General features: G+C 35.4%; 1 protein-coding gene across 1 annotated transcript in view; it reads right to left on the bottom strand.

The window, feature by feature from the left end:
- Nucleotides 1–25,142, bottom strand: part of Mcm10 (minichromosome maintenance 10 homolog) — a 169,021-nt gene that overhangs the window by 121,359 nt on the left and 22,520 nt on the right. Inside the window, exon 4 of the mRNA XM_090372289.1 lies at nt 13,583–13,745. Within this exon, the coding sequence (XP_090228415.1) occupies nt 13,583–13,745 (163 nt within the window). The remainder of the gene's footprint in view (nt 1–13,582; nt 13,746–25,142) is intronic.

The following is a 25,142-nucleotide window of genomic DNA, read 5'->3' as shown; positions in this document are numbered from 1 at the left end:
TTTTTGGAAAATACATGTGAAGGATGGTTGTTCCAGAGAACATAAGTAAAAAGGATAAATGAAGAAGAAAATGTTGTTTCTGTCAGTGTGGATCTGGACAGTGAAGGATGCTGACTAGTTGCAGAAGTGTTTGGAATTTGAAAAGGAATAGAATTACAGATGCAAATTCAGAAGAACAATGCCTTGCCCATTAGTTATCCTATTCATAGTTTTTCTGATAATCTGAATGTCCCTTTTTTGCAAGAAATAAGACAGGACTGAGTTTTAGAACAACTTTAGTTACCTAAGTTTTCTTTGACCAATTGGATAATTACCTCAATGCCTGCATTTAAGGAATTGGTGGTGAATATTCAAGAACTGGAAGGTGGAATGTAGTGTTCTGTCATTGGCAAAACTAAGGATACGCTTTTCCTATCCATAGTAATGAAGGAAGTTCATTAATAAACAAGAGAAAAAGAGTAAGAATGTTAGCACTAGTTGAGAAGTTAGAAGACAGAGACCTACCAATACCCACAGTGAATGGTCAAAGAGAAAATATACAGTTGCAAAAAGAAAGCAAACCGTAAGATGAGAGCTTGTTTAGAAGACCCTTTATGCCAAAGATGATCAAAAGCCATGGAAATGTTAAGAGCACTAGCTTGAGTGGGTTTTCACCAAACATTTCCATCAAAGTTAAATTTAAATCTGATTAAACCATGAATGAAATATGCAATAAAAGCATAAAATAAATAATATATATACAGTGTATATATATATATATATTATTATGAGATAGGTATAGCTGTACATAGCATGGTGTTAGTTTTTAATATTAGTATACAGAATTTATGGGCTAGTGCCATTTCAGTGATAATACATACACTACAACGATAATGTAATATACAGTATTTTTTGTTAGATTACAGGTGTTAGTTTAAAACAAAGAGTGCAAAAAACAATACACATACTTGGTTAAATCTATGTAATACACACAGGCAAAATTTATGTTAGATTGGTAAAGAATATAAATACACAAGATAATACACAAAATCTTATCGTTGCAATCTGGGTGGCCTTTTCAGGGGTAAACCATCCGGACTGAAAGGAAAAACAACGATAAGGATTCTCTATTTCTGTGATGATCAATATGCAGTATGGCCAATTTTGATAGGGCCTAAAGGTTATAGAATATAAAGTCTAATGGTTATACGAATTTTAACATTACAAAAATTATTTATATATACAGTCCATTCCAATTATTTGGGACACATTGGGACTAGTGCATTTTGGCCCGATTATCCAAAGTTTCACGTAAATAGTTAAAAATACAATGTACCCCCCCCTTACAATTGGTTCACTGTACAATCAAATCACGTTACGATGAACTCAACATAGTAAAGTACCGTTCACTATACAATGTGTGCAGTAAGTGCCGGTCATTGTGATCATGTTTGTGAATTGAATTTTAATTCTATTAAACAGGCGATTCTAATTAGCCAAAATAGGAGGAATATTATCTACAGGCTATAAAAGCAAACATATATTAAGCACAAATTTACCCTTTATTACCTTACTAATTAAAAAATTAAATGATACGTGAAAATCGGAAGAATATACATGATAATCGGAATAATTAATACGTATTGTAATATGTACATACGGACTAGTTGACATTTCTGTTCCCTGACATTTGTGGGTGGGGATTAAAATTTAAAACAGTAAAAAGATAAGCAATCAATAACAAAGAACACGGAACACACAAATTGCAAGTAACACAATACACGAAGTGAGAATGGAGTAACGAGTTACAAAGCTTTAAAAATAGGAATGAAGAGAAGATGCTGAAAATTAATTTTTTTTATATGATTGATTGTTTGTTTGTTATTTGGTTTTTAGGAGCATTAGCAACTAAGGCCATATTGCTCCGGGATATGCGGTGGTCTTTCCATGACCTTTCCGCATCCTCCATATTTGGTGGTGACAGGCTCGAATCCTGGTCTAATCAAGAAGCGTGTGCTACACACTGCTGCTCCTTCCCACCTGGCTACGGAGGCACCTTTATATGATTGAAGATTTCATGGAAGTGTAAACACATTTCACCATGATAACAACCCACAGAATTCCAGCTGTCAGTGTTATCGCAAATTCAGTAAGATCGAGTTTACTGTCCGTTTATGACAGATTTCACTAACAGAAAAGCCCAATAAACAGGTGACGGCTAATTGTTTTTATTGTTTTATGGTTGTGACCTCCAGAATTTCGACCTTTCCAACCGTTTAAAGGAAATGTTTTTTTAAAAAAAACATCTCCTTGCTTAGAAAAATAACACTCCTGTTGAAGCATTCCTTATGTGGATTAATACTTCTTCTTGGATCTTTTAAATCATTATTCTAAATATACATATCATAAACTGGTTAAGCATCATAATCTTACTAAAATTAAAGTTCAATTACAAGAATACAGAAATATTTTGTTATTATCCAGGTTGATAAAGCTTCTAACAACTATGCTTTTATTTATAAAACATTTTTTTCATTTGTAAAGCATATTATACAGATACTTTAAAAAAATAACTTCAATCAAGTGATTGCTACAAACCTGTTTTTTCCACTCTTACTAATGTTACCAAAAAATTACTAGCCATAAATAAGAAGTTAAAATTGAATATTAACAATAAATTTCCTTTTGTATATTTTATTTCAAAATTTCATAAAATAACTGTTAGCTTCAGGTTCATCACCTCTTGTAAAAATAGCTATGAACACTTAACTGGAAAAACTTTGGAACAATTGCTTAAACCTTATGAATATTTTGCCTAACAATAAAATTATCCTTAAAAAGTTGCCTGTTCTGGAGGCCTTAAACACCAATACTACTGAAGACATTTAAACCTTTGACTTTCATAGTCTTTTCACCCCTATCAACCAACAATTTAAAAATAGTGCTTCAGGAAGTATATCTGTAGTATAAACACATAATCAAGTGTAATGTCACTTATTGGAATAATTTGATTAATTGTTTTATCTTTAATAATTTTGTATTTGATGGTAATTTTATTTATCAGAAAATTAAAGGAATGGGCGGTAGAGCTTCTTGTAGCATTGCTAATTTATAGCTCTGATCTGAAATCTCTCTCCCACACGACATTCTACTATTTACACATGTCCATGATCTTTGTGTGTCCACATTTTCTTGAAGATTTTGGCCATCTATATCCCCGGAACTTGTTTTGGAAAAGACTAATTATTGTAACGATATTGCCAATTACTTGGACCTGAATATTAACATTGATAAGGAACAAACCAGCATTAATTTTTATAATACACATGATTCCTTGAAATTTGAAGTAGTTAATTATTCTCATTGGTTATTAAAAATCTATAGCAGTATTCACTCTAATATCATTTCCCAATATATCAGAATTGCCACCATTTGCAATAATTATGAGATTCCTAGTTCTAACATTAAAATATTCTTACTTAAACTCATTGGCAACTCTTTTCCCTTACTTTATTTGAGGTATCATTTTCATAAAGCTCTCAATATTATTAATTTTAAATTTTTTTTCCACAATACGGGAACTCCCCGACTTACCTAAGAGTTGCGTTCCACATAATGCTACATAAGTCGGATTTTACATAAGTCTGAATTTCCCCCATGCTTGTGCAGCACTCACAACTGTACTCACTGAATTGATTGAATCAAAAAAGAAATGTTCGACGAACATGTAAATAGAATTATTTATTGTATTTATTCAATTTTTTTATCTCATGCATAGGAAAAATTACAAAAGCGTGCAATTTAAAAAAATTTCAAAATTATAAAATTACAAAAAAAGAGAGGAGACAGGCATAACGTCAGTAAGTTATACCTCTCGAGCATCATTGCCAGACTCGATGTCTTCAGCTGATAAGTACGCCACTGCAGAGGTTGAGGGTTGTTGTTTGGTTTTTAGGGGCATTAGCAACTAAGGTCATATTGCTCCGGGGATATGCGGTGGTCATTCCCTGACCTTTCCGCATCCTCTGTATTTGGTTGGCATGGGCTTGAACCCCGGTCTAATCAAGAAGCGTGTGCTACACACTGCTGCTCCTGCCCACCTGGCTATGGAGGCGCCATCGGAGGTTGAGTGCTGTGGAGATTTAGAAGGGGTCAGCCGCTCAACCTTACAAAAGAACATATTAATGGATGACCGGACAGTGGCTTTTTTCTTTTCATTGTAGATTTCTTTGTAGCAAGCAAGCAAGCATATCATTCATCCCTCTGTTAACTTTTAAGAATTGTTCACTTCTGAAACCTTGCCATTGCTGATGCAATTTCGTGAACTGCAATTGCCATCTGTCTGACGATGAAGTGTCTCGGCTCTTTATTTGGTTCATCTTGAGCTTCGTCAGTTTCTTCTTTCACTATCGCTGCCTGAAAGTCAGTAAGTTCTTCTTTAGATAATTCCTTTTCTTCTTCCTCTATTAACTCCACCACGTCTTTGACATCAACCTCCAACTGAAGTAGCTCTACAACCTTTACAATCTTATCTGTAACCTCTTCATATCATTCGTCTTTTTCGAATCCTTCGAAGCCTTTTACATGCCATGGGCATATTTTCTTCCATGCACCATTTAAACAACTTTTAGTAATTTCCGCCCAGGCCTTATTAATATTTAAGATGGCGTGGTAAATACTGTAAGATTTCCAAAAGTCTCTTAATGCAAAATTTTTCCCATCATCCACTGCAGACAATGCCTGAGCAAATGTTGTGCATAAATAGTATGTTTTTAAATTCGAAATAACACCCTGATCCATAGGTTGGATGAGTGAAGTCGTGTTTGGCAGTAGAAATATGGCTCTCACTTTCGAATTGAAATCATCTAGATGCGTAGGATGTCCAGGAGCATTATCTAATAGAAGCAAAATCTTGAAAGGAACGTCGTTGTCTTTACAATATTTTTAAACCTCGGAATGAAGCAGCATTTAAACCAATCCTCAAAGAGAGATATTGTTATCTATACTCTGTGGTTCAATCAGAAATGCATGGATAGGGTGGTTTTATTGATGCCCTTAAATGCATGAGGATTTCCAGAATGATACACAAGCAGTGGTTTTAATCTGTAATTTCCCACTGCATTAGCCCCAAGCAAGAGCGTGGCCCTATCTTTTGATGCCTTGAAACCTTGCATTGTATTTTCCTCTTTGGCAATGTATGTTTGATCTGGCAGTTTTTTCAACACAGAGCAGTCTCGTTCAACGTTAAAAATTTGCTGCATTGAATAGCCACTTTCATCAATAATTGTTTCCAACACAAAATTTCTCTGCAGCTGCAGAATCGGCACTGGTGACTTCACCGCATACTTCAATGTTGTGGAAACCAGTGCAATGCTTGAACCTATTAAACCACCCACTGCTTGCCACGAACTTGGGTTGGGGTTTGCCATACTTATCCTTAATATCTTTATAAATACTTCTTGCTTTTGCTTGAATGGTCATTAGACTCAGGGGCACTCGCTTCTGAATCTGATTTTCCATCTGCGATATAGCATCTGAACGCTGTTTTGTTTGTTTGTTGTTATTTGGTTTTTAGGAGCATTAGCAACTAAGGCCATATTGCTCCAGGGATATGCGGTGGTCATTCCCCAACCTTTCTGCATCCTCCGTATTTGGTGGTCACGGGCTCGAACCCCGGTCTAATCAAGAAGCGTGTGCTACGCACTGCTGCTCCTGCCCACCTGGCTACGGAGGCGCCCGCTGTTTTGTGATCACTGTTAATCTTAAATGCTTTGATCCTTTAACATGTTCTTTTATACGCACACTGTCCCTTGAAATAGTATTCACTGTTGAAGCAGCGAGACCTAATTCCCTTGCAATAGATGACAAACTTTGTCCTGCTTTATACTTTTTAATCATTTTCATCTTCATTTCTAAATCAATTTTGTTTTGTTTCCTGGCACTATCACCACTTGCACTTTTTGTTGGTCACTTTCCCTTCATCATTGTAATACGTAAATAGGAATGAAGAGAAGTTTCTGAAAATTTGTTTTTTATATGATTGAAGAATTCAGCGAAGGGGAACGCATTTCATCATAATAGCATTTTATGCTATTATGGTGAACCGAGTTTATGGTGAAAATCCTTAGCTTTGGGTTCTCTAAAATCCCTAAAATTCACAATTAATAATTAATTAGGAATATTTAATTAATTAATTAAATATTTCCAAATTGATATTTTCTCCCCATAACAGCCAATGTTTGGTCTGATGATAGGCATGGTAAGTTGCCTGAAACATCACCCTTGAATGTATAGTGGTTTGGTCTATAAGCTCAATAAACCATATTATTAATATCATGTGGTAGAAAAGTGGTTATTATAACAATTAAGTTTCATGGAAAACAGCCACGTAACGTCCTTCTCTAACTATATTAAATCTAAGTATTATTAAGATTGACTATATTTATCTTAATAATACCATTTGCTGGAGATTCATTCATTTCAGTATTACTTAAAAGTTTCATTCTTGCAGTTATTCAGATACAGAAACCAGCTGAACTCTTCAAAGCTTTCAGCAAAACTATAAGTAGCTGAATGCTAATCTTATGACCGTAACCAAACCTAAATAAAATACTCAGATAAATAATTGTACAAACAAATATTGAATTCATGGTGCATCATAAATTTCAGATTTCATCCGGTATTTCAACTGAAAGAACATTCTATAATCTAATGATAAAGATAAATTCAGTTTACCAATACACAAGCTTAAAGGAACATCTAGCCTTTAAAGGAAGAGTATTTCCAACAAAGAAACCATAAAGAATAATAATAATTTGGAATAGCATTAGTAGAGGTAATTGATTCAAGAAAGGAAGCTAATACAGCATCAACCAAAAGAAAAAAAAAAAAAAAAAAAACTTACCATTTGCTCCAAGACCATTTCACCATTTGTCCACTTATTCGTTGAATTTATTTAAACTATCAACTTCCACAAAGACGGATGGAAGTTTGTTCCAGCAACAATCAACTACACGCTGGCTAGAGGCAAATTTCTGCACATTTATTCGACAATCTTTGTTAGTTTATGCCCCCTAAGGTTTGTAATCTGAGCAAGAGGAAGAATCCCATCAGGATTGAGCCTGCCATTCAATGCCTTATACCACCTCAACCAGATCACCCGGCAGGTGCCTAGTCTGCACATGCTGCGGTTTGCAAAAACTGATGCCTTTCTATGTAAGAGCACCCCTTTGTTCTCCTCACAAGTCTTGTTGCCCTTCTCTGTATTCATTCCAGCAACTCTACATCCTTCTTAAAATGAGGCCTCCACACCTGCATGCAGTACTCAAGGTGTGGCGCAACCATTCCTTTATACAAGGGGATAATCACCTCCTTATGTCTGCTGGCAAAATTCCTGTATATCATTGACAAGACCCCAAGACCTGCCCTGGCAATCTGTCTGCACAGCTCAGTTAACTTCATATATGACTGCCCAATTACCCCCATGTCTTTTTCATTCTCCACTACACTGAATGTAGTGCCACACAGTTGGTACTTTTATCTGGAGTTACTGCTACCTGAGGAACTCCACTAATAACATTAGTCCACAAAGAGCAGAGTCCATTGATTGCCACTCTGTCTTCTCCCACTCAACCATCCTTTTATCCATTGTAGAAACTTGCCCTTAATGCCATACAGCTCCAATTTGTACAGTAGTCTTCCATGTGCAACAGTATCAAAGGCTTTCCTGAAATCCAAGTATATCATTAGGGGTAAAGGGAAGGGTTATTGCTTTCGTAAAGGCGACTACGATGGACTGAGACAGTAGTTAAATTCTATACAGTGGGACCAACTGATGATGTTACCAACAGCAAATTCAAAATGGGAAGCATTCAAAGAACTTATCTTGGAAGCTACTAGGCTTTACATACCAACTAAGAAATATTGTTCAAGGTTTAGGCCTAAGTGGATGTCAGATGAACTAATGAGACATATGGCAGAGAAGAAAAATGCATGGGATACATACAAATTAACACGTGACACAGAAGCCTATGATAGATACAAGTTGATCTGTAACCAAGTTACAAAGGAGGTTAGGCAGGCGAAGGCAGATTTCGAGAAATCTTTGGCAAGGGATGCAAAGAAAAACAGCAAAGAGTTCTTTACTTATGTAAACTCTAGAAGGAAGGGGATGAATTAGATTGGTCCACTTGATATCGATGGGTCAACTGTTGATGATCCTGCTCAGGTAGCTAACAAACTGAATGAATATTTTGCATCGACATTCACACATGAGGAGTTATTCAGAGAGGGGAATGCCAGAGGTGTATTCAACTCTGGCAGTAAGCTAGAGAATCTTGTAATAACTGAGAGTAAAGTGGAGGAAAAATTGTTGAAGGTAAATACAAGAAAGGCACCTGGGGTGGATGGGATCTATCCAGTTATATTAAAGGAGGCAGCAAAGGAAGTAAGCAAACCCTTAGCCATAATTATGAGAGCTTCCTTGGACACAGGGGAAGTACCCATGGACTGGAGATGTGCAAATGTGACCCCAATTCACAAAGGAGGATCAAAGGGCGACACAAATAATTATACACCTGTTAGTTTAACTTCTGTTCCTGGAAAATTAATGGAGGCACTGGTTAAAGAAGCACTGCAGGATCATCTAGACAAGACTTCAGTCATAGCTCAGACACAGCATGGTTTTGTTAAGGGGAAGTCTTGCCTGACCAATTTGATTGGATACTATGATGCAGTCACAAAAGAACTGGATGCAGGGAATAACTTTGGTATTATATACTTGGATCTTAGAAAGGCTTTTGATACTGTTGCACATGGAAGACTGCTGCACAAATTGGAGCAGTGTGGCATTGGAGGCAAATTGCTGCTATGGATAAAGGGGTGGTTGAGGGGGAGAAGACAGAGAGTGGTAATCAATGGACACTGCTCATCGTGGACTAATGTTATTAGTGGAGTCCCTCAGGGTTCAGTATTGGGTCCATTATTGTTTTCTGTATTTATAAATGATATTGATGATGGTATATCAAGCTTAATGTCCAAGTTTGCAGATGATACGAAGGTTGGCAGGGTTGTCAAGGACACTACTGACACTATGCTACTGCAACAGGATCTGGAAAGGTTGAGCAGATGGGCTTCGAGGTGGCAAATGAAGTTTAACATTGACAAATGTAAAGTACTACATATGGGAAACAGCAACCCCAGAGCAACGTATCAACTCTGTGGTATTACACTGACAGTGGTAGAGAATGAAAGGGACCTGGGGGTGGTTGTGCAGGCAGATATGAAGTTTTCTGAGCAGTGCAGATGGGCTGCAAGAATAGCTCATGGTGTATTGTCGATGATATATAGGAATTTTTCTAGCAGGGATAAGGAGGTGATTATTCCCTTGTATACAGGTCTGGAGGCCTCATTTCAAGAAGGATGTAGAGATGCTGGAACGAGTACAGAGAAGGGCAACAAGATTAGTGAATGGAACAAAAGGGTGCTCTTACGAAGAAAGGCTTAAGTTTTGCAAATTACAGTGTCTGGAGACTAGGCACCGGCGAGGTGATCTGATAGAGGTGTATAAAGCCTTGAATGGTTTGAGCATGCTCAATGCTGATGGGATTCTTCCTCATGCTCAGAATAATCACCTGAGAGGGCATAAATTCAAATTGAAAAAAGACAGATGTAGGATAGATGTGAGGAAATTTGCCTTTAGCCAGCGGGTAGTTGGTTGGTGGAATAGACTTCCATCCCTTGTCGTGGAAGTTGATAGCCTAAATAAGTTTAAGGCTCAGCTGGACAGGTATTTCGAACGAACAGAGAGGTGAAGTGGAAGTGGTTATTTTTTATTTATTTATTATTATTTTATTTTTTTTATTTATTTATTTTTTTTATTTTATTTTATTTATTTATTTTTTATGCCTCTACTAATGCTAATGCTAAAGTGTAAGCCGCAGAGGGAGGCAGGAGTTGGGGCTTTCTCCTCCTCGTCTTTTTGGCCAGAGATTAATGGAGATATATTCTAGACTGATATTCTAGATATCAAAATCATTTTCTGCATCCAATTCCTTTGTGACCACATCATAGTATCCAATCAGATTAGTCGGACAAGTCTTCCCCTTAACAAACCCATGCTGTGTCTGAATTATTACTGCAGTCTTGGCCCCTCCGTAGCCAGGCGGGAAGGAGCAGCAGTGCATAACACACGTTTCTTGATTAGACCGGGGTTCGAGCCCGTCGCCACCAAATACTGGAGAATGTGGAAAGGTCAGGGAATGACCACCACATATTCCCGGAGCAATATGGCCTTAGTTGCTAATGCTCCTAAAAACCAAATAACAAACAAACAAACAAACAAACTGCAGTCTTGTTTAGATGGTCCTGCAATGCTTCTTGAACAAGTGACTCCATTGTTTTCCCCGGAAAATAAGTTAAACTAACAGGTCTGTAATTACTCGTGTCACCCTTTGTGAATTGGAGGTACATTTGCACAACTCCAGTCTGTGCGGACCTCATCTGAGTCCAATGATGCTCTCATAATCATAGCTGAGGGTTTGCTTACTTCCTTTGCCGCCTCCTTTAATATAACTGGATCCATCCACCCGACGTTCCTTTCTTATGTTTAACTTCAACAATTTCGCCTCCACTTTGCTCTCAGTTATAACAAAATCATTTAACTCCCTGTTAGATTTCGATAAACTTCTGGCCTTCCCCTCCCTGAATAACTCCTCACGTGTCAATGTAAGCAAAATACTTATTCAGTTTTGCAGCTATCTGAACAGGTTCATCTTTTGTTTTGTTATTTGGTTTTTAGGAGCATTAGCAACTAAGGCCATATGCTCCGGGGATATGCGGTGGTCATTCCCTGACCTTTCCGCATCCTCCATATTTGGTGGTCATGGGCTCAAATCCCAGTCTAATCAAGAAGCGTGTGCTACGCACTGCTGCTCCTGCCCACCTGGCTACGGAGGCACCAACAAGAGGTTCGTCTATAGTCAAACCATCGATATCAAGTAGACCAATCTAATTCATCACTTCCTTTTAGAGTTTATATAAGTAAAGAAGCCTTTGCAATTTTTCTTTGCATCCATTTCCAAAGATTTCTCAAAAACTGCCTTCACTTATCTTACCTCCTTTGTGACTTTATTACAGACTAGCTTATATCTACCATAGGCATCAGCTTCTCCTGATAATTTATATGCATCCCATGCATTTTTCTTCTCTGCCACGAGTTCTCATTAGGTCTTCTAACATTCATTTAGGCCTAAACCTTGAACAGTATTTCTCAGTTGGCATAAAAAGCCTAGTAGCTTCCATGATTAATTCCTTGAATGCTTCCCATTTAGAATTTGCTGTTGGTAACATCATCAGTTAGTCCCACTGCATAGAATTTAAAAAATCTCTGAGACCACTGCAGTCACTTTTGCGAAAGCAAAAGCTCTTCCATTTAGCCCCGATGGTTGTTAAATCTTTAACTAAATCCCACATCAGTACACTGTGATCACTGTCGCCTAGTCATTACTTTGTCTGTAAATTCTTAATGCATGAATAATCACTGCTGATAATCAGATCAAGAGTATTACTCCTTCTTGTTGCCTCTCAAACATGCTGCTGTAGAAAACAATCATCTAATAAATCCATAAAAACCTTGCTAGTGTGCGAGTGACCAAACCACAAGTTCCGGTCAATATCTGGGAAGTTAAAATCTTCCATTATAAGACATTCTGATTTACCATCCCATTCTATTTCTCTGTATAACTGTTCATTGTACTCATCAGCCATTAGGCCTATAATAAACTCCTACCATCATTTTTGCTTTCCCAGTGATTATGTCACACCAAACTGACTCAATACTGCACTGTCCATCTATGTCAACTGGATGCACTTCTTTAGATTTTGTGTTTCTTAACTAACAGCATAATCCCTCCTCCCTTCCTATCCTTAATATACACAATGTACTCCCCAAATTCCAATTCTGCATTCCTTATATCTGTGTGACACCACGTCTCTAATATCCCAACTATATCCAACTTTGATGTCTTGCCTGGCACTTCAAATTCATCAAATTTATTTACTATACTCCTAGCATTGGTGTACATGCAAGTATACATGCACCTGTTCTTACTCTTAGTTACTCTAACACAGCCCACGTATTTACTTGTTTCGTGACTCCCAGCAGTTCTTGAAATCTCCAGCAATTTGCTTTCCGGGCTGCTGCTCATTTACATAGAAGCAGTGCAAGAATAATTTCCACCTCTGCCGCCTACTGTTAATCTTTTAGTCTGTGAATTCCCCCAAGCTATCAGTTTTCCGACCCATCTAGCATTGCCTTGATAGCATCAGCAAATATTCTTACACCCTTTCTATTTAAGCGTACCCTGTAGAAGCAATCTCCTGTTAACAAGCACAGACCACGCTGAAAATAATTCTACCCCATAAGCCCTGCACAATCTGTCTAGGGCCGAATTGATTGACAAAGCTCTCATCATATACTCATTATAACATGCTTCACAAGTAAATATTTGTACTTCCCTTGTGAGGCAGAGACATTTTGAGGAAACACTGCATAAAAAACATCTGCAGAACTATTTTAAATTTATAATTAAAAAGCTTAAAAAAAGACTAAATAATTTCAAATCTTCTTAGACTTTATTTTATGTACTTAGAAAAACAAAACTAATTCTTAACACTGGAAGAAAGTAATTAGAATGCTTTAATAGTTACTTCAATTCACTAAGTTACCAATAATTAATACTAATATAGTAAGTTACTTCAATAAACTAAAGGTCTAAAAGCCTCTGCAGTTCACTGAAGTTCGTTGTCATCCCCCAAAAAGTGTTAAGTTTTACAGGTTAACAGGGTTAAAACTATATTAAAAAAAATGGTGAATGGTTATATTTAAAGGAGATTCATTAATATAAATTTTAAATGAAATTCCTGACTTATACAAAATAATTGTTGACAGACAAGATTTTTTTACAAAAAAAAAAAAAAAATACACAAAGAAATTCCTTAAAAATACTTAATATATTTCTCTAACTAATGCTAATTGGTGTACTGCATACACACTATGGTAGTCTAGGAATCTCTGAACAAAACAAAAAAAAGTTAAGTACTTGATGCTTCTGTTTTAGACAGTCTTTCAAATTATCTTAATGTATAAACCCATTGGCCTATTAATGGAAAAAGAAGAGGAAGACAAAGTATCTGTTTCTTGAAATATATCAGTAAAACACTAAATGAAACCAAACATCTGTCTTCAACAGAACAGCAAAAAAGGATTTAACAAAGGACACAACAATCTAGAATTTATTTTCTGGTAAAAATACTAAAAATGATGAATAGAATTATCAGAAATTATCAAATCTGTGTTTAGTATATATATATATTTCTCTATTTTCATATTTCTGTGTATAAATGATTATGCTCTTTCCTGATGACTAAATCAGGTACAAAAAAAGTTGAGGTTTACTATATATTTTTTCAAAACACACATTAACAATCACATAATACAACAAGGCATCTGGATAATTATAACCTTCCACTATTGTGCATATGTCAAAGCAATTTCTTCATGACCAATTTCAAATCTTTATAATTTTCATAAGCAATTGCTTACTGTTTTTGATACTTTGGGTGGTACTTTCTGTAGTATTACTCCAATAGTAACCCAATCACCTTCTATATCTCCTCCCCTCATTTGATTTCGAATAAGGGACATCTTCACCATTCTTCGACCTTCCATACGGGCTTTCATTGTCTCTGAGGAAACTAAAGGCTTGCTGTAAATAAAATGTGAGCTAGCTTTATAACTTGAATAAAACTGCAATAACAGGTGACTACTCATTCACACACACAGATTATTTATAAAAAAATTTTCAATTAATACATCAAATAATGACAACACCACTCCCAAAACCAAATGGATAATGCAAAAATTAGTTTATAAATTAAGTACTTTGAACTAATTCCTAAACTTATTACAAAAATGACATTTCAGGATCCTAACCAGGATCCCATCATCAGATCATAAAGGACAGTTAACAGCTCCTCACTCTGGCTTGTCTAAGACTTCACTTAGTATCAGTTAACATGAAAGATATATATATAAGAGGGGATGTAAAAAAGTTTGTACCCTGACCTAGATAAAAACATCAGTAAAAAGATACTGTTTTTAATATAAGTTGTCTACATATTCAATAACTAACATGTGAAATTTCATTCCCATAAGTGATCATACACAAGAGGTAGAGCCCGGAATCTGAGGAAGGCCACTACAGTTGACAAAGATTATTGAGTTGGAGTATTGAGCAGTGATTAAGTCCCAGTTTGCAGGGCAAGAAAGCTCAGGAAATTGACGAAATGAAAGCCGTGTATGGGCAGAATTGTCCATCCTATGACACTGTAAAAAAGTGGAAACATTCCATTGTGGTCATACAAGTGTCTTTGATGAGCCAGGAGAAGGAAGGCCATCAACATCCACAGACAGTGAGATGGTTGCAAAGGTTGAGCAGCTGGTGCTGAGTGACAGACGTGTGACAATTCATTTCATCACAAATGCAGTGGGAATTAGTTATGGGTCTGTCCACAGCATTTTACATGACCATCTGCACATGTCTAAGGTCTCTGCAAGATGGGTTCCAAGATTTCTGATGCCTTTGCAGAAGCAATGTTGAATGGAATGTTCTCGCCAAGTGTTACATTCATGTAATGCTGATGTTGAGAACTTTTTTGATTGCTTAGTGACAAATGCTGGGTGTACCAGTATGATCCAGAGACTAAAGACATGTCAAAGCAGTGGAAGCATACCTCCCAAAAAGGCAAAGACCACTCCATCTGTAAAGAAGGTGATGTTGTCCATGTTTAGGGACAGAAAAGGGGTTATCCTGAGAGATTACCTATCTCGTGGTTCCACACTTACCGGAGAATACTACAGAAATCTTTTGAAAAAGTTACGCAATGCTTTGAAAGTGAAAAGGCATGGAATGTTAACCAAAGGTGTCCGTCTTCTGTCAGACAATGCGCCAGCTCACACGGCTGTTGCTACCACCAACTTTGTTGCCCAGTGTGGCTTTGAACTACTGCAGCACCCACCCTATTCTCCTGACCTAGCACTGCATACTTCTTGTTTCAAGAAATGAAGAAACCATTGCGTGGGTGCTGTTTTGATTCATCTCAGGAAGTCATCAATGAAGTGGAATCGTGGTTTTAGGCAAAAAGTGTGGACTTTTATGATCAAGGCATTAACTACTGACCATAGTTGGGAGAAATGTGTTACTATACGTGGAGAATAGATAGAAAAGAATTAAAGTTCCTGTGAAGTTTTCACCTTTATTATTTCTAGGTAAGGGTACAATCTTTTTGATGCCCCCTCATATATATATATATATATATATATATATATATATATATATATATATATATATATACCTTGCATGGTCTTGATATATAATTAATATATATATATTTTGATATATAATTAATACAGGCAAAACCAACACATCTAAACAAACAGGTTTACAACTAAAAATAAACATTACACAAGTATCTGCCAAGAGTAACAAAATCACAAAAATATCCAAAAAGAATGAAGGGGTAACAGGCACCATCCAATCACTACACATCAAGAAGTTAAGACAGCCCTCTCTTTTTGAGGGAATGCCAGCCGTAACACTTTTCAGATCCAGAATATTCCTCCCACTAATATACATTCCCTACATGCTGGCATAAATAAAAATCATCTAATTGATTAAAAAATTTTGCCCCCAGTGCTGAGTTTCCCTCTCTGTTCCAACTAATCAAACAGAAATCACTCATAAAAAAGAATTCACACTAGTTTACTCATTCCAACTGCACGTAGGGAAGCTCTCATCATATTTTTCACAATCTTCTGGTTTATGAAAAACAGTTTCCTTTCTGAGATTAAAACCCATGTTTTAATTTCAGGAAAGAAACCTATGACAGTTTAAGACATAGCTAGTCAACTGGGTCGACAGCACAAGGAGAATTATGAATACTATTAGAGTAAGTTACAGAATGCAATGAATCAATAAGAAAACACACATTAATATAGAAAACATGGCATAAAAATGACAAGATGGATGAATGAGCTGGCCAGCTTAACAGCAGAAAAAAAAAAGACAGCATGAGAAAGTTAGAGAAGTGAAAAGTATTGAAGTCTACAACATCTTTAAGTTGATTACTCTTGGCAGCTTACTCATTTCAACTGCACATAGGGAGGCTCTCATCATACTCTTCACAATCTTCTGGTTTGTGAAAAACAGTTTCCTTTCTGAGATTAAAATCCATGTTTTAATTTCAAGAAAGGAACCTGTGATAGTTTAAGACATAGCTAGTCTCTATCAACTGGGCAGACAGCACAAAGAGAATTATGAATACTATTAGAGTAAGTTACAGAATGCAATGAATCAATAAGAAAACATATACAGTTGAACTTGGTTATAAAGAGAATCAAGGGATCAACAAAATTTCCTTGTTATAACTGTTTACTCACTATATCACTGATGAGTTAAATCTATCTCCTATTTTTTTTTAATTCTCAATAACTTGATAAAAAAACTGATTCAAAAAACGAAAGAAATATTAGAGAGAAAAAAATAATAGTATGTATATACCTACATATTATTTGTATTAATATGCTTGTATTTGGTTTTTAAATCAATCCAGCCAACCATTATTACATACAAAATTGTCGCATCCAAATTGTTTAGCAAATTTTTCTGCTTGAGCCTTCAAGATTGGACCATTTACTGAAAATCCAGCACTTCTTTGTGTAGGGAACCATTGAAGCAATGCTTCATCGATGTTTGTGAAATCACACTTTCTAAATTTTTTTTTTTTCCTTTTTTTCGGTTATGTTCTTTTGCAGTGCCAATATATAAACATGTTTATTCTTCCACAATGTCGATACTGTTGAAGAGGACAAAGAAAACGTTTTAAACACTTCAAAAATTTTTTCACCACATTCTAACTCACAAATAATTTTGACCTTTTCACAAATCGAGAAACATTTTCTTTTGTTAGTAGACGTGTTTCTGAAGGAAGGGTTTGTTTCCAACTGATTTTACTTTAAAATGACAGTAAAGTGATCTACATACAAAATTCTTAGAAGTCCCGAAATAAATTTATGGTTCAGTGAATACAAGACAATCTGTAAACAGGGTAATGTAACAAGCGGAACATCAATGCACTATTGTATAGTCCCTGTCCCCGAAAGGACAAGGTCACAAACCAGCTGCTAATCCAATGCGGATGGTCATAAAAGCTAAGTCGCCCTATTCGTTTTTGTCTATTCCAAAAATTGGGTTATTTTGACTACCTGAGCAATTAAGAATGTTTGCATAGTTACCAAAATTTGCATGGTATAGACATGTGAATACACTCGTTATAACAGTGAGCAATTGTATGGGAATATGCAAATTAAAAACCATTATTAAAACCATTATGGCTTTTTTGCTCATTACAGCCATTTCATTATTTTCATGCTCGTTATAACCAAGTTCAACTGTATTAATATAGAAACCATTAAGAAAACATGGCATAAGAATGACAAGATGGATGAAAAGAACAGTTTAAGACATAGCTAGTCTCTATCCACTGGGCAGACAGCATACAGAGAATTATGAATACTATTAGAATAAGTTACAGAATGCAATGAATCAATAAGAAAATATATTAATATAAAAACCATTAAGAAAACATGGCATAAGAATGACAAGATGGATGAATGAGCTGGCCAGTTTAACAGCAGAAAAAAGACAGCATGAGAAAGTTAGAGCAGTGAAAAGTACTGAAGTCTACAACATCTTTAAGTTGATCTGTGATAATACTGAAGAAAAGACTAGCAAAGGCTTATCACAAGAAATCACTAGCTAACAGAGAAGAGAAAGAAGTTTATTGTGTATGGGAATAACACAAAGAAGTAAGGAATCATATCAGACCCTTGTGTAATGGATGTGGAAAAGTCTTGCTGATTAATAGGTACTTCACATTAATCTTTACAGATGAAAAATATTTCATATTGAGGAGAGGATGTGCAATTGAAGCTGAGCAGTATGGAAAAGGAATGCTGAAACTACAGAAGACTGTTTACTAAAAAAAAAAAAAAAACTTGTGAGCCTAAAGGCAAGTAAGGCTCATAGAATCAAGGGCATACAGTAATCCTGAGGGAGACATTGAGAGTACACTGAACCATTAAGATTAATTACAAGGGCATCATTAAGCAACTGGCAGTGGAGAAATACCAATGCATTACCAGTACATAAAAGCAGTTCACAAGAAAAATGGGTATCACCCTAAACAGCCTGAATTCGGCCTAGCTTGGGAAGATATAGAAGTTATAATATAATCCTACTGTAAAACATTCACATTGAATACTGCATCCAAGTACAGAGACCATCTCTTTAGATAAGGTCTCCAGACTTGACATTTGAGCTTCTTCAAAATGTCCAGAAACATGCAATATGCCTGGTGAGATTGGTAAAAGGGTCATATGAGGGAAGACTTCAAATATGTGGGCTAACAGTAACTTAGAGGAAATCTGATTGAGGTCTATAAGGTTCTGAGAGAGGACAGTAAAATGAATGATCATATTACAGGAATAAATTACTTGTGTGGATAGCTGAGGCTGACCATTTGGGGAAATTCAAAGCACAGCTAGATTGGAACATGTGTGGAGTGAAACATACATTTTTTTTTTTTTTTTTTTAAATGGCTGGTGTAGCAAAACCTGGGGCTTTCTTGGACCATCTAGCTAATACTAACTGATAAGGCATCACCACATATGACAGAATATTGTCTATGCTGTATGCTATAAATGGTGAAGCCATCTGTTGCAACACTGACCAGAAATTAGTGACTAGCCTGAAAGTAATTTGGACAGTCCCCCCCTTCATTTTAAATTTAAAAAATATTTTTTAATTTAAAATGTAAATTGTCCAAACTGTGCACTTCAACAAACATCTGCAATTAGACAGAAATGCCCACTGCACAAAGTGCATGCATCAATAGTTTAAAATAAACTATTTTAAAATAAACATCAATAGTTTAAAATTTAAATAAACTTTCCTTAAATCAATGGTTTCTAAACTTGACCTGGTGGCCCTCCAACTCATATAATGCTTTCATGATAGTTGTTCCGCTCTACAATTGGATTAACCTTCAGTTAGGAGGGTGAAAATTTGAAATTCCTCTATGCTTGCAAAAATGTGAAAAATGTGAAAATATAATTAAAAATTGTTAACTATTTTGATGTCACCTTTATTTTTAATCATTTCTTAACATCAATGTGAAAAATCCATGTTGTGTGAAAACATATATATTTAATTAATTTTTGAAATTAAAACTCCCTTTAAAAACTTGGTGACCAAATTGCAAATTTAAAAACTGTGCACTTCAACAAACATCTGCAATTAGACAGGAATGCCCACTGCACTGCATTTTATCATTACTGTCAAATGATCTTAATTTTGTGCATTGCTTTTACAAACAACCCCTGTAGCCGCAAGTTCCTTTAAAAACTCATTCTTCGGTACTGCATATCTTGCACAATTTGAAGTCCAATTATATGCATCAACTGTGCTTGCTGTTGACATTTGGTAATGTTCTAGTTCTGTTATCTGCCTGTTATTTCAACAGAAGCATTTTGGGTAATAAATGTGATTTGAATTAAATGTGATAAAATATAGTTGAATTCCTTATGGAGGTGTGCTTAACACTTTTGCTGCCACCTAAATGTGAGAGAACTCGTTCAATGTGCCATAATTGTCGGAATGTTGATCAACATTCTGACTTCCCCCAGCATTCCAAATATTTATACATAATGGTTGAAAATTAAAATTTCAGAATTCACATTGCTAAAAGAAAATACTTACTTTTGTGCCGAGCTGTAAATCAAAACAAATCTTAAAATTTTTAAAAAGATTATTCATACAAACTGACATCAACACAAACAAAAAACAAATAAAACTGTGTGCAAAATCTATAAACAAACACCAAGCATTACTCAGTGTTCAATCAATATGCCAATACTGAGTAGCTGTTAATTTTATGTGCCCCTAAATTTATAGCACTCTGTGGTTGATCACTTAGGAATGACTGCTCGTATGCATCATGTCACACTGCCATTTTGAACAGATTTGTGTGTTGCAGCGCAACACTACTAGTGCCATTTTATGTATATATGCATTGAGGCAGTGAATATGTTAATCACATATGTTAATTATTTCAATAACAGTTATAAAACTTTTGACAAATATTATCAGTCAATAAAAACCAAAAATGTGAAAAATCCTGAAATGTAAAATAATATGAAAATTTTAAGTATTGATTGAAAAAAACTATTTTCAAGAAACCTGTTCTACACACACACACACACACAGATGGAAAGTTCAACCAAATTTAAAAGACTAGACAAATACCTAGACAAAATGGATATATGAAGTAACTGGAGTGGGCAAAGAAAGTGATCAGATGTGATTTGGATTGAATGTGATAAAGTATAGTTGAATTCCTTATGGGAGAGAATTTAATTCACATGTCAATTATTTCAATAACAATTATAAAACTTTGACAAATATCAGTTTTCCTGAAATGCAAAAATGCATATTCAGTTATTTCTGACTCAGCATCCTGAGTCAGATGTGTTGGGGTAGATTCCACCCTGACAATATTTTAGCAATTTGTACTTCATCTACTCCATCCACACTGCTGAAAACTCCAAATAGCTGTTTTTGAAAATGTTTTATTTGAATTCTTCACAGAAAATTCCAGAAATGCCTATTAATTATCCACACAAAAATTCATGATTAAGTTAAATCTAATTATATGCACATCTTGGCTGGTATATGTCACATTATGTCAGTTATTGATAGAAACCACAGTTATTATTCTTTAAAAATTAATAGCAAGCTTGCTTTACTGTGGCACACTTTCTTCTAATCAGTAACACTCTCTGCCTTCATGACATTGATGCAATATTTGGGATAAAACTATTGATGCATGCACTTTGTGCAGTGGGCATTCCTGTCTAATTGCAGATGTTTGTTGAAGTGCACAGTTTTTAAATTTGCAATTTGGTCACCAAGTTTTTAAAGGGAGTTTTAATTTCAAAAATTAATTAAATATATATGTTTTCACACAACATGGATTTTTCACATTGATGTTAAGAAATGATTAAAAATAAAGGTGACATCAAAATAGTTAACAATTTTTAATTATATTTTCACATTTTTGCAAGCATAGAGGAATTTCAAATTTTCACCCTCCTAACTGAAGGTTAATCCAATTGTAGAGCTGAACAACTATCATGAAAGCATTATATGAGTTGAAGGCCACCAGGTCAAGTTTAGAAACCATTGATTTAAGGAAAGTTTATGGTTGAAATAAATGAAATCATAAAAATGCAATGCTGCTTTCATTATACAGTCCATTCCGGTTATTTGGGACATATCGGGACTAGCATTTTGGCCCGATTAAGCAACTGCCCCAATTATCCAAAGCTTCACATAAATAGTTAAAAATACAATGTACCCCCCTCTTTACAATTGGTTCACTATACAATCAAATCACAGTACGATGGAGTCACCATCGTAACATGATTTGATAGGTAGCATAGTAAAGTACCGTTCACTATATGATGTGCAGTAAGCGCCGGTCATTGTGATCACGTTTGTGAATTGAATTTTAATTCTATTAAACAGCAATTCTAATTAGCGAAAATAGGAGGAAATTATCCACAGGCTATAAGAGCAAAGATATATTAACCACAAATTTACCCTTTATTACCTTACCAATTAAAAAATTAAATGATACGTGAAAATTGGAAGAATATACGTGATAATCGGAATAATTAATATGTACTGTAATAAGTACATACGAACTAGTTGACATTTCTTTTCACTGACATTTGTGGGTGGGGGTTAAAATTTAAAACAGTAAAAAGATAAGCAATCAATAACAAAGAACACAGCACGCACAAATTGCAAGTAACACAATACGCGCAAGTGAGAACCGAGTAGCGAGTTACAAAGCTTTAAAAATAGGAATGAAGAGAAGATCTGAAAATTAATTTTTTTATATGATTGAAGATTTTGTGGAAGTGTAAACACATTTCACCATAATAACCCACAGAATTCCAGCTGTCGGTATTATCGCAAATTCAGTAAGATTGAGTTTACTGTCCGTTTATGATAGATTTCACTAACAGAAAAGCCCAATAAACAGGTGACTGCTAATTGTTTTTATTGTTTTATGGTTGTGACCTCCAGAATTTCGACCAAACCACGTGGTACCATCGGAGACAATCGTAGGGTAATCTCCAGTGCTGCAGTCTCCTGCCCCGATTAAACGGCACGCTGTCCCAATTAAGCGAAGTAAACCCTGGCTATTTTCTCGATTGGTTTCTGTTTTTTAAGATTTGCCCCAAATAAACGGCTGCCCCGATTAACCGGTGGCCCAAATAACCAAAATCCACTGTAGTTTCTTTTTTTTAAGTATGAAAAAAGAAAAGTACTTTTATGCAAATTCATCCCCTCATATCACAAACAGCATCATTTTCCTGCAATATCACTACATATCACATACTATATCACTACATACCACAGGGGGGAAAAACACATGGATCTGAGCACAATCATTTAGGAATATAAAAAATGCTGAGGGTATGACACTGAGTTCTAGTTAAACACTAGAACAAATACAAAGAAGGGCAACAAGAATGGTGAGGGATACAAATAGGTGCTCTTACCAAGAAAGATTTAAGTTCTGCAAATTGCAGTGCCTGGAGAATAGGCAACTGCGAGATGATCTGATTGAGGTGTATAAGGCCTTGAATGGGTTGAGCAAGCTGAATGCTGATGGGATTCTTCCTCTTGCTCAGATTTAGAACCTGAGGGGGCACAGTTTCAAGTTGCGGAAAGACAGTTGTAGAATAGATGTGCAGAAATTTGCCTTTAGCCAGTGGGTAGTTAATTGGTGGAACAGACTTTCATCCTTTGTTGTGGAAGTTGATAAATTTATTTATCAACTTCCACAACAAAGGATGAAAGTCAAATAAATTTAAGGCTGGGCTGGACAGGCATTTGGAAAGAATGGAGGGGTAATATGGGAGGGTTTTTTTTTTTTTTTTTGCTAATGCTGCATAAGCTTGCTTTCTTGCATCATATGCCTCTACTAATGCTAATCTTGCTTGACCAGTTTGATTAGATACTACGATATGGTCACAAAAGAACTGGATACAAAAAAAAATTTTGACATCATATACAGCACACTCTCGATTTACCGGGATCGGATTAACCGGGACACTTCAAGATTCCAAATAAAAAATAAAAAAATTCCACCAGAATTCATAAAATTCAAGTAATAAATAGAATAGATATAAACAGATGTTTTGCAAGTCATAAATAAGTGACGAGCGGCATTATAAGTCGTCATTGGGAGATTAGTGTACCTATTATCTTGCAACCCCGGCTGTCTTCACACTTGCCGCTCAAAAAAAGAAGAAAAAAAAAAAAAGAGAGAACAAATGTTTAGTTTGTTTTAGTGCGTTGTGTCGATTGTTGTGTTCCGTTGCACAGCAAAAAGACAAATTTTGTTTCGTTATTTATGTCAGGGATGTCGAAGAAATTTTTTTACAGTAAATCTTTTTTTGTTTAGAAATCGCGAAAATGATGGGTAAAAGCAAAAGAGTTGCACTTTCAGTTAAACAAAACTTGAAATTATTCAAAAGTTTGAAAACGGTGCATCCGTTAAATCTCTATGAACCATTATAATGTTGGTGACCAAACCATATGCAACATCTTAAAAAAAAATATAGGAAAGCTATACACTTATATTGACAGTGCATAAAATAAAGGGAAGCATCGTATTGGACACGCGATAGTGCGTGGTAAGTTTTTTCATTTTTTATCTATCGCCATATTTTTTTATGTAGGTTGCTGAACATTTTTCGATACAAGTAAGTCTCCACCTTTCACTACAGATTTACGTAAAATTTTTTTCACTCAATTTTCTTTTTCTTTTTTTCAGTATTGTAAAATTTAAAACAAACAAACAAAAAAAAATTAAATAAATAAATAAAATAAGCAATCAATAACAATGATCACAGCACACACAAATTGCACAAGTGAGATATGGAGTAACAAGAAAAAAAATAGGAAAGAAGAGATTCTTACAATTTCTTTATGGTTTTTTTTTATATGACTGAAGATTTCAGTGAAGGGGACACACATTTCACCACAATAACATAAAAACTCACAGATTTCCAGCTATCGGTAATTTTGCAAATGCAATAAGATGCAATAATTTCCTGCAAATGCAGGAAAGTGCAAATTGTTTTTACTGTTTTATGGTAGTGACCTACAGAAATGTGCTTTAGCAAAATGTGAGCTCACGTGGGGTGATAATAGTGAGTTTTCACCTTAACCCTGTGAGGTTCTTTATAGAAAATATCATTTTCTGTAAAGAACTAAGAGAATAAGTGACAGCGGTACCAGTAAATCTACCAAGAAAAGGAAAGCGATCGATTTGGATCAGAAAATTAAACTAATAAAGATGTATGAGAATGGTCAAACATTAACAAGTATCGCGCTGAATTCAGATTTGTCAATAATAATATAGTAGCAGTATGTTATTAGTCATTCCCGAGTTATGTAAAACTCTACGAAGTAAGAAGTCCTGGAATGTATCTCTTATGTATGTCGGGGACTTCTGTATTTTTGGATTAACAGGGAAATCACCACAATAACATAATCCGGGATTTGTTTTTTACCATCTATCCGGGAAAATCGAGAGTCTACTGTACTTGAATTTAAGGAAAGCTTTTGATACTGTTGCACGTAAGATTGCTGCACAAATTTGAGCAGTATGACATTAAGGACAAATTGCTGCTAGGGATAAAGGGATGGTTGAGTGGGAGAATAGAGGGAGAGTGGTAATCAATGGACACTGCTCTTCATGTATTAATGTTATTAGTGGAGTCTCCCAGAGTTCAGTGTTGTGACTATTGTTGTTTTCTATATTTATCAATGATATATCAGGATTAATGTCCAAGTTTGGCATTGCTGTTAATGATGGTAATAATGGTACGCTACTGTAACAGGATCTAGAAAAGTTGGGCAGATGGGCTGAGAGGCGGAAATTGAAGTTAAACATTCGAGTAG

This window comes from Mastigoproctus giganteus, chromosome 4 (assembly GCF_048544385.1).
Source record: "Mastigoproctus giganteus isolate SK-2022 chromosome 4, ASM4854438v1, whole genome shotgun sequence".
Taxonomy (NCBI): Eukaryota; Metazoa; Arthropoda; class Arachnida; order Uropygi; family Thelyphonidae; genus Mastigoproctus; species Mastigoproctus giganteus.
Note: the sequence above shows the minus strand (reverse complement) of the source record. Positions and strands in the feature narration are given on the sequence as shown.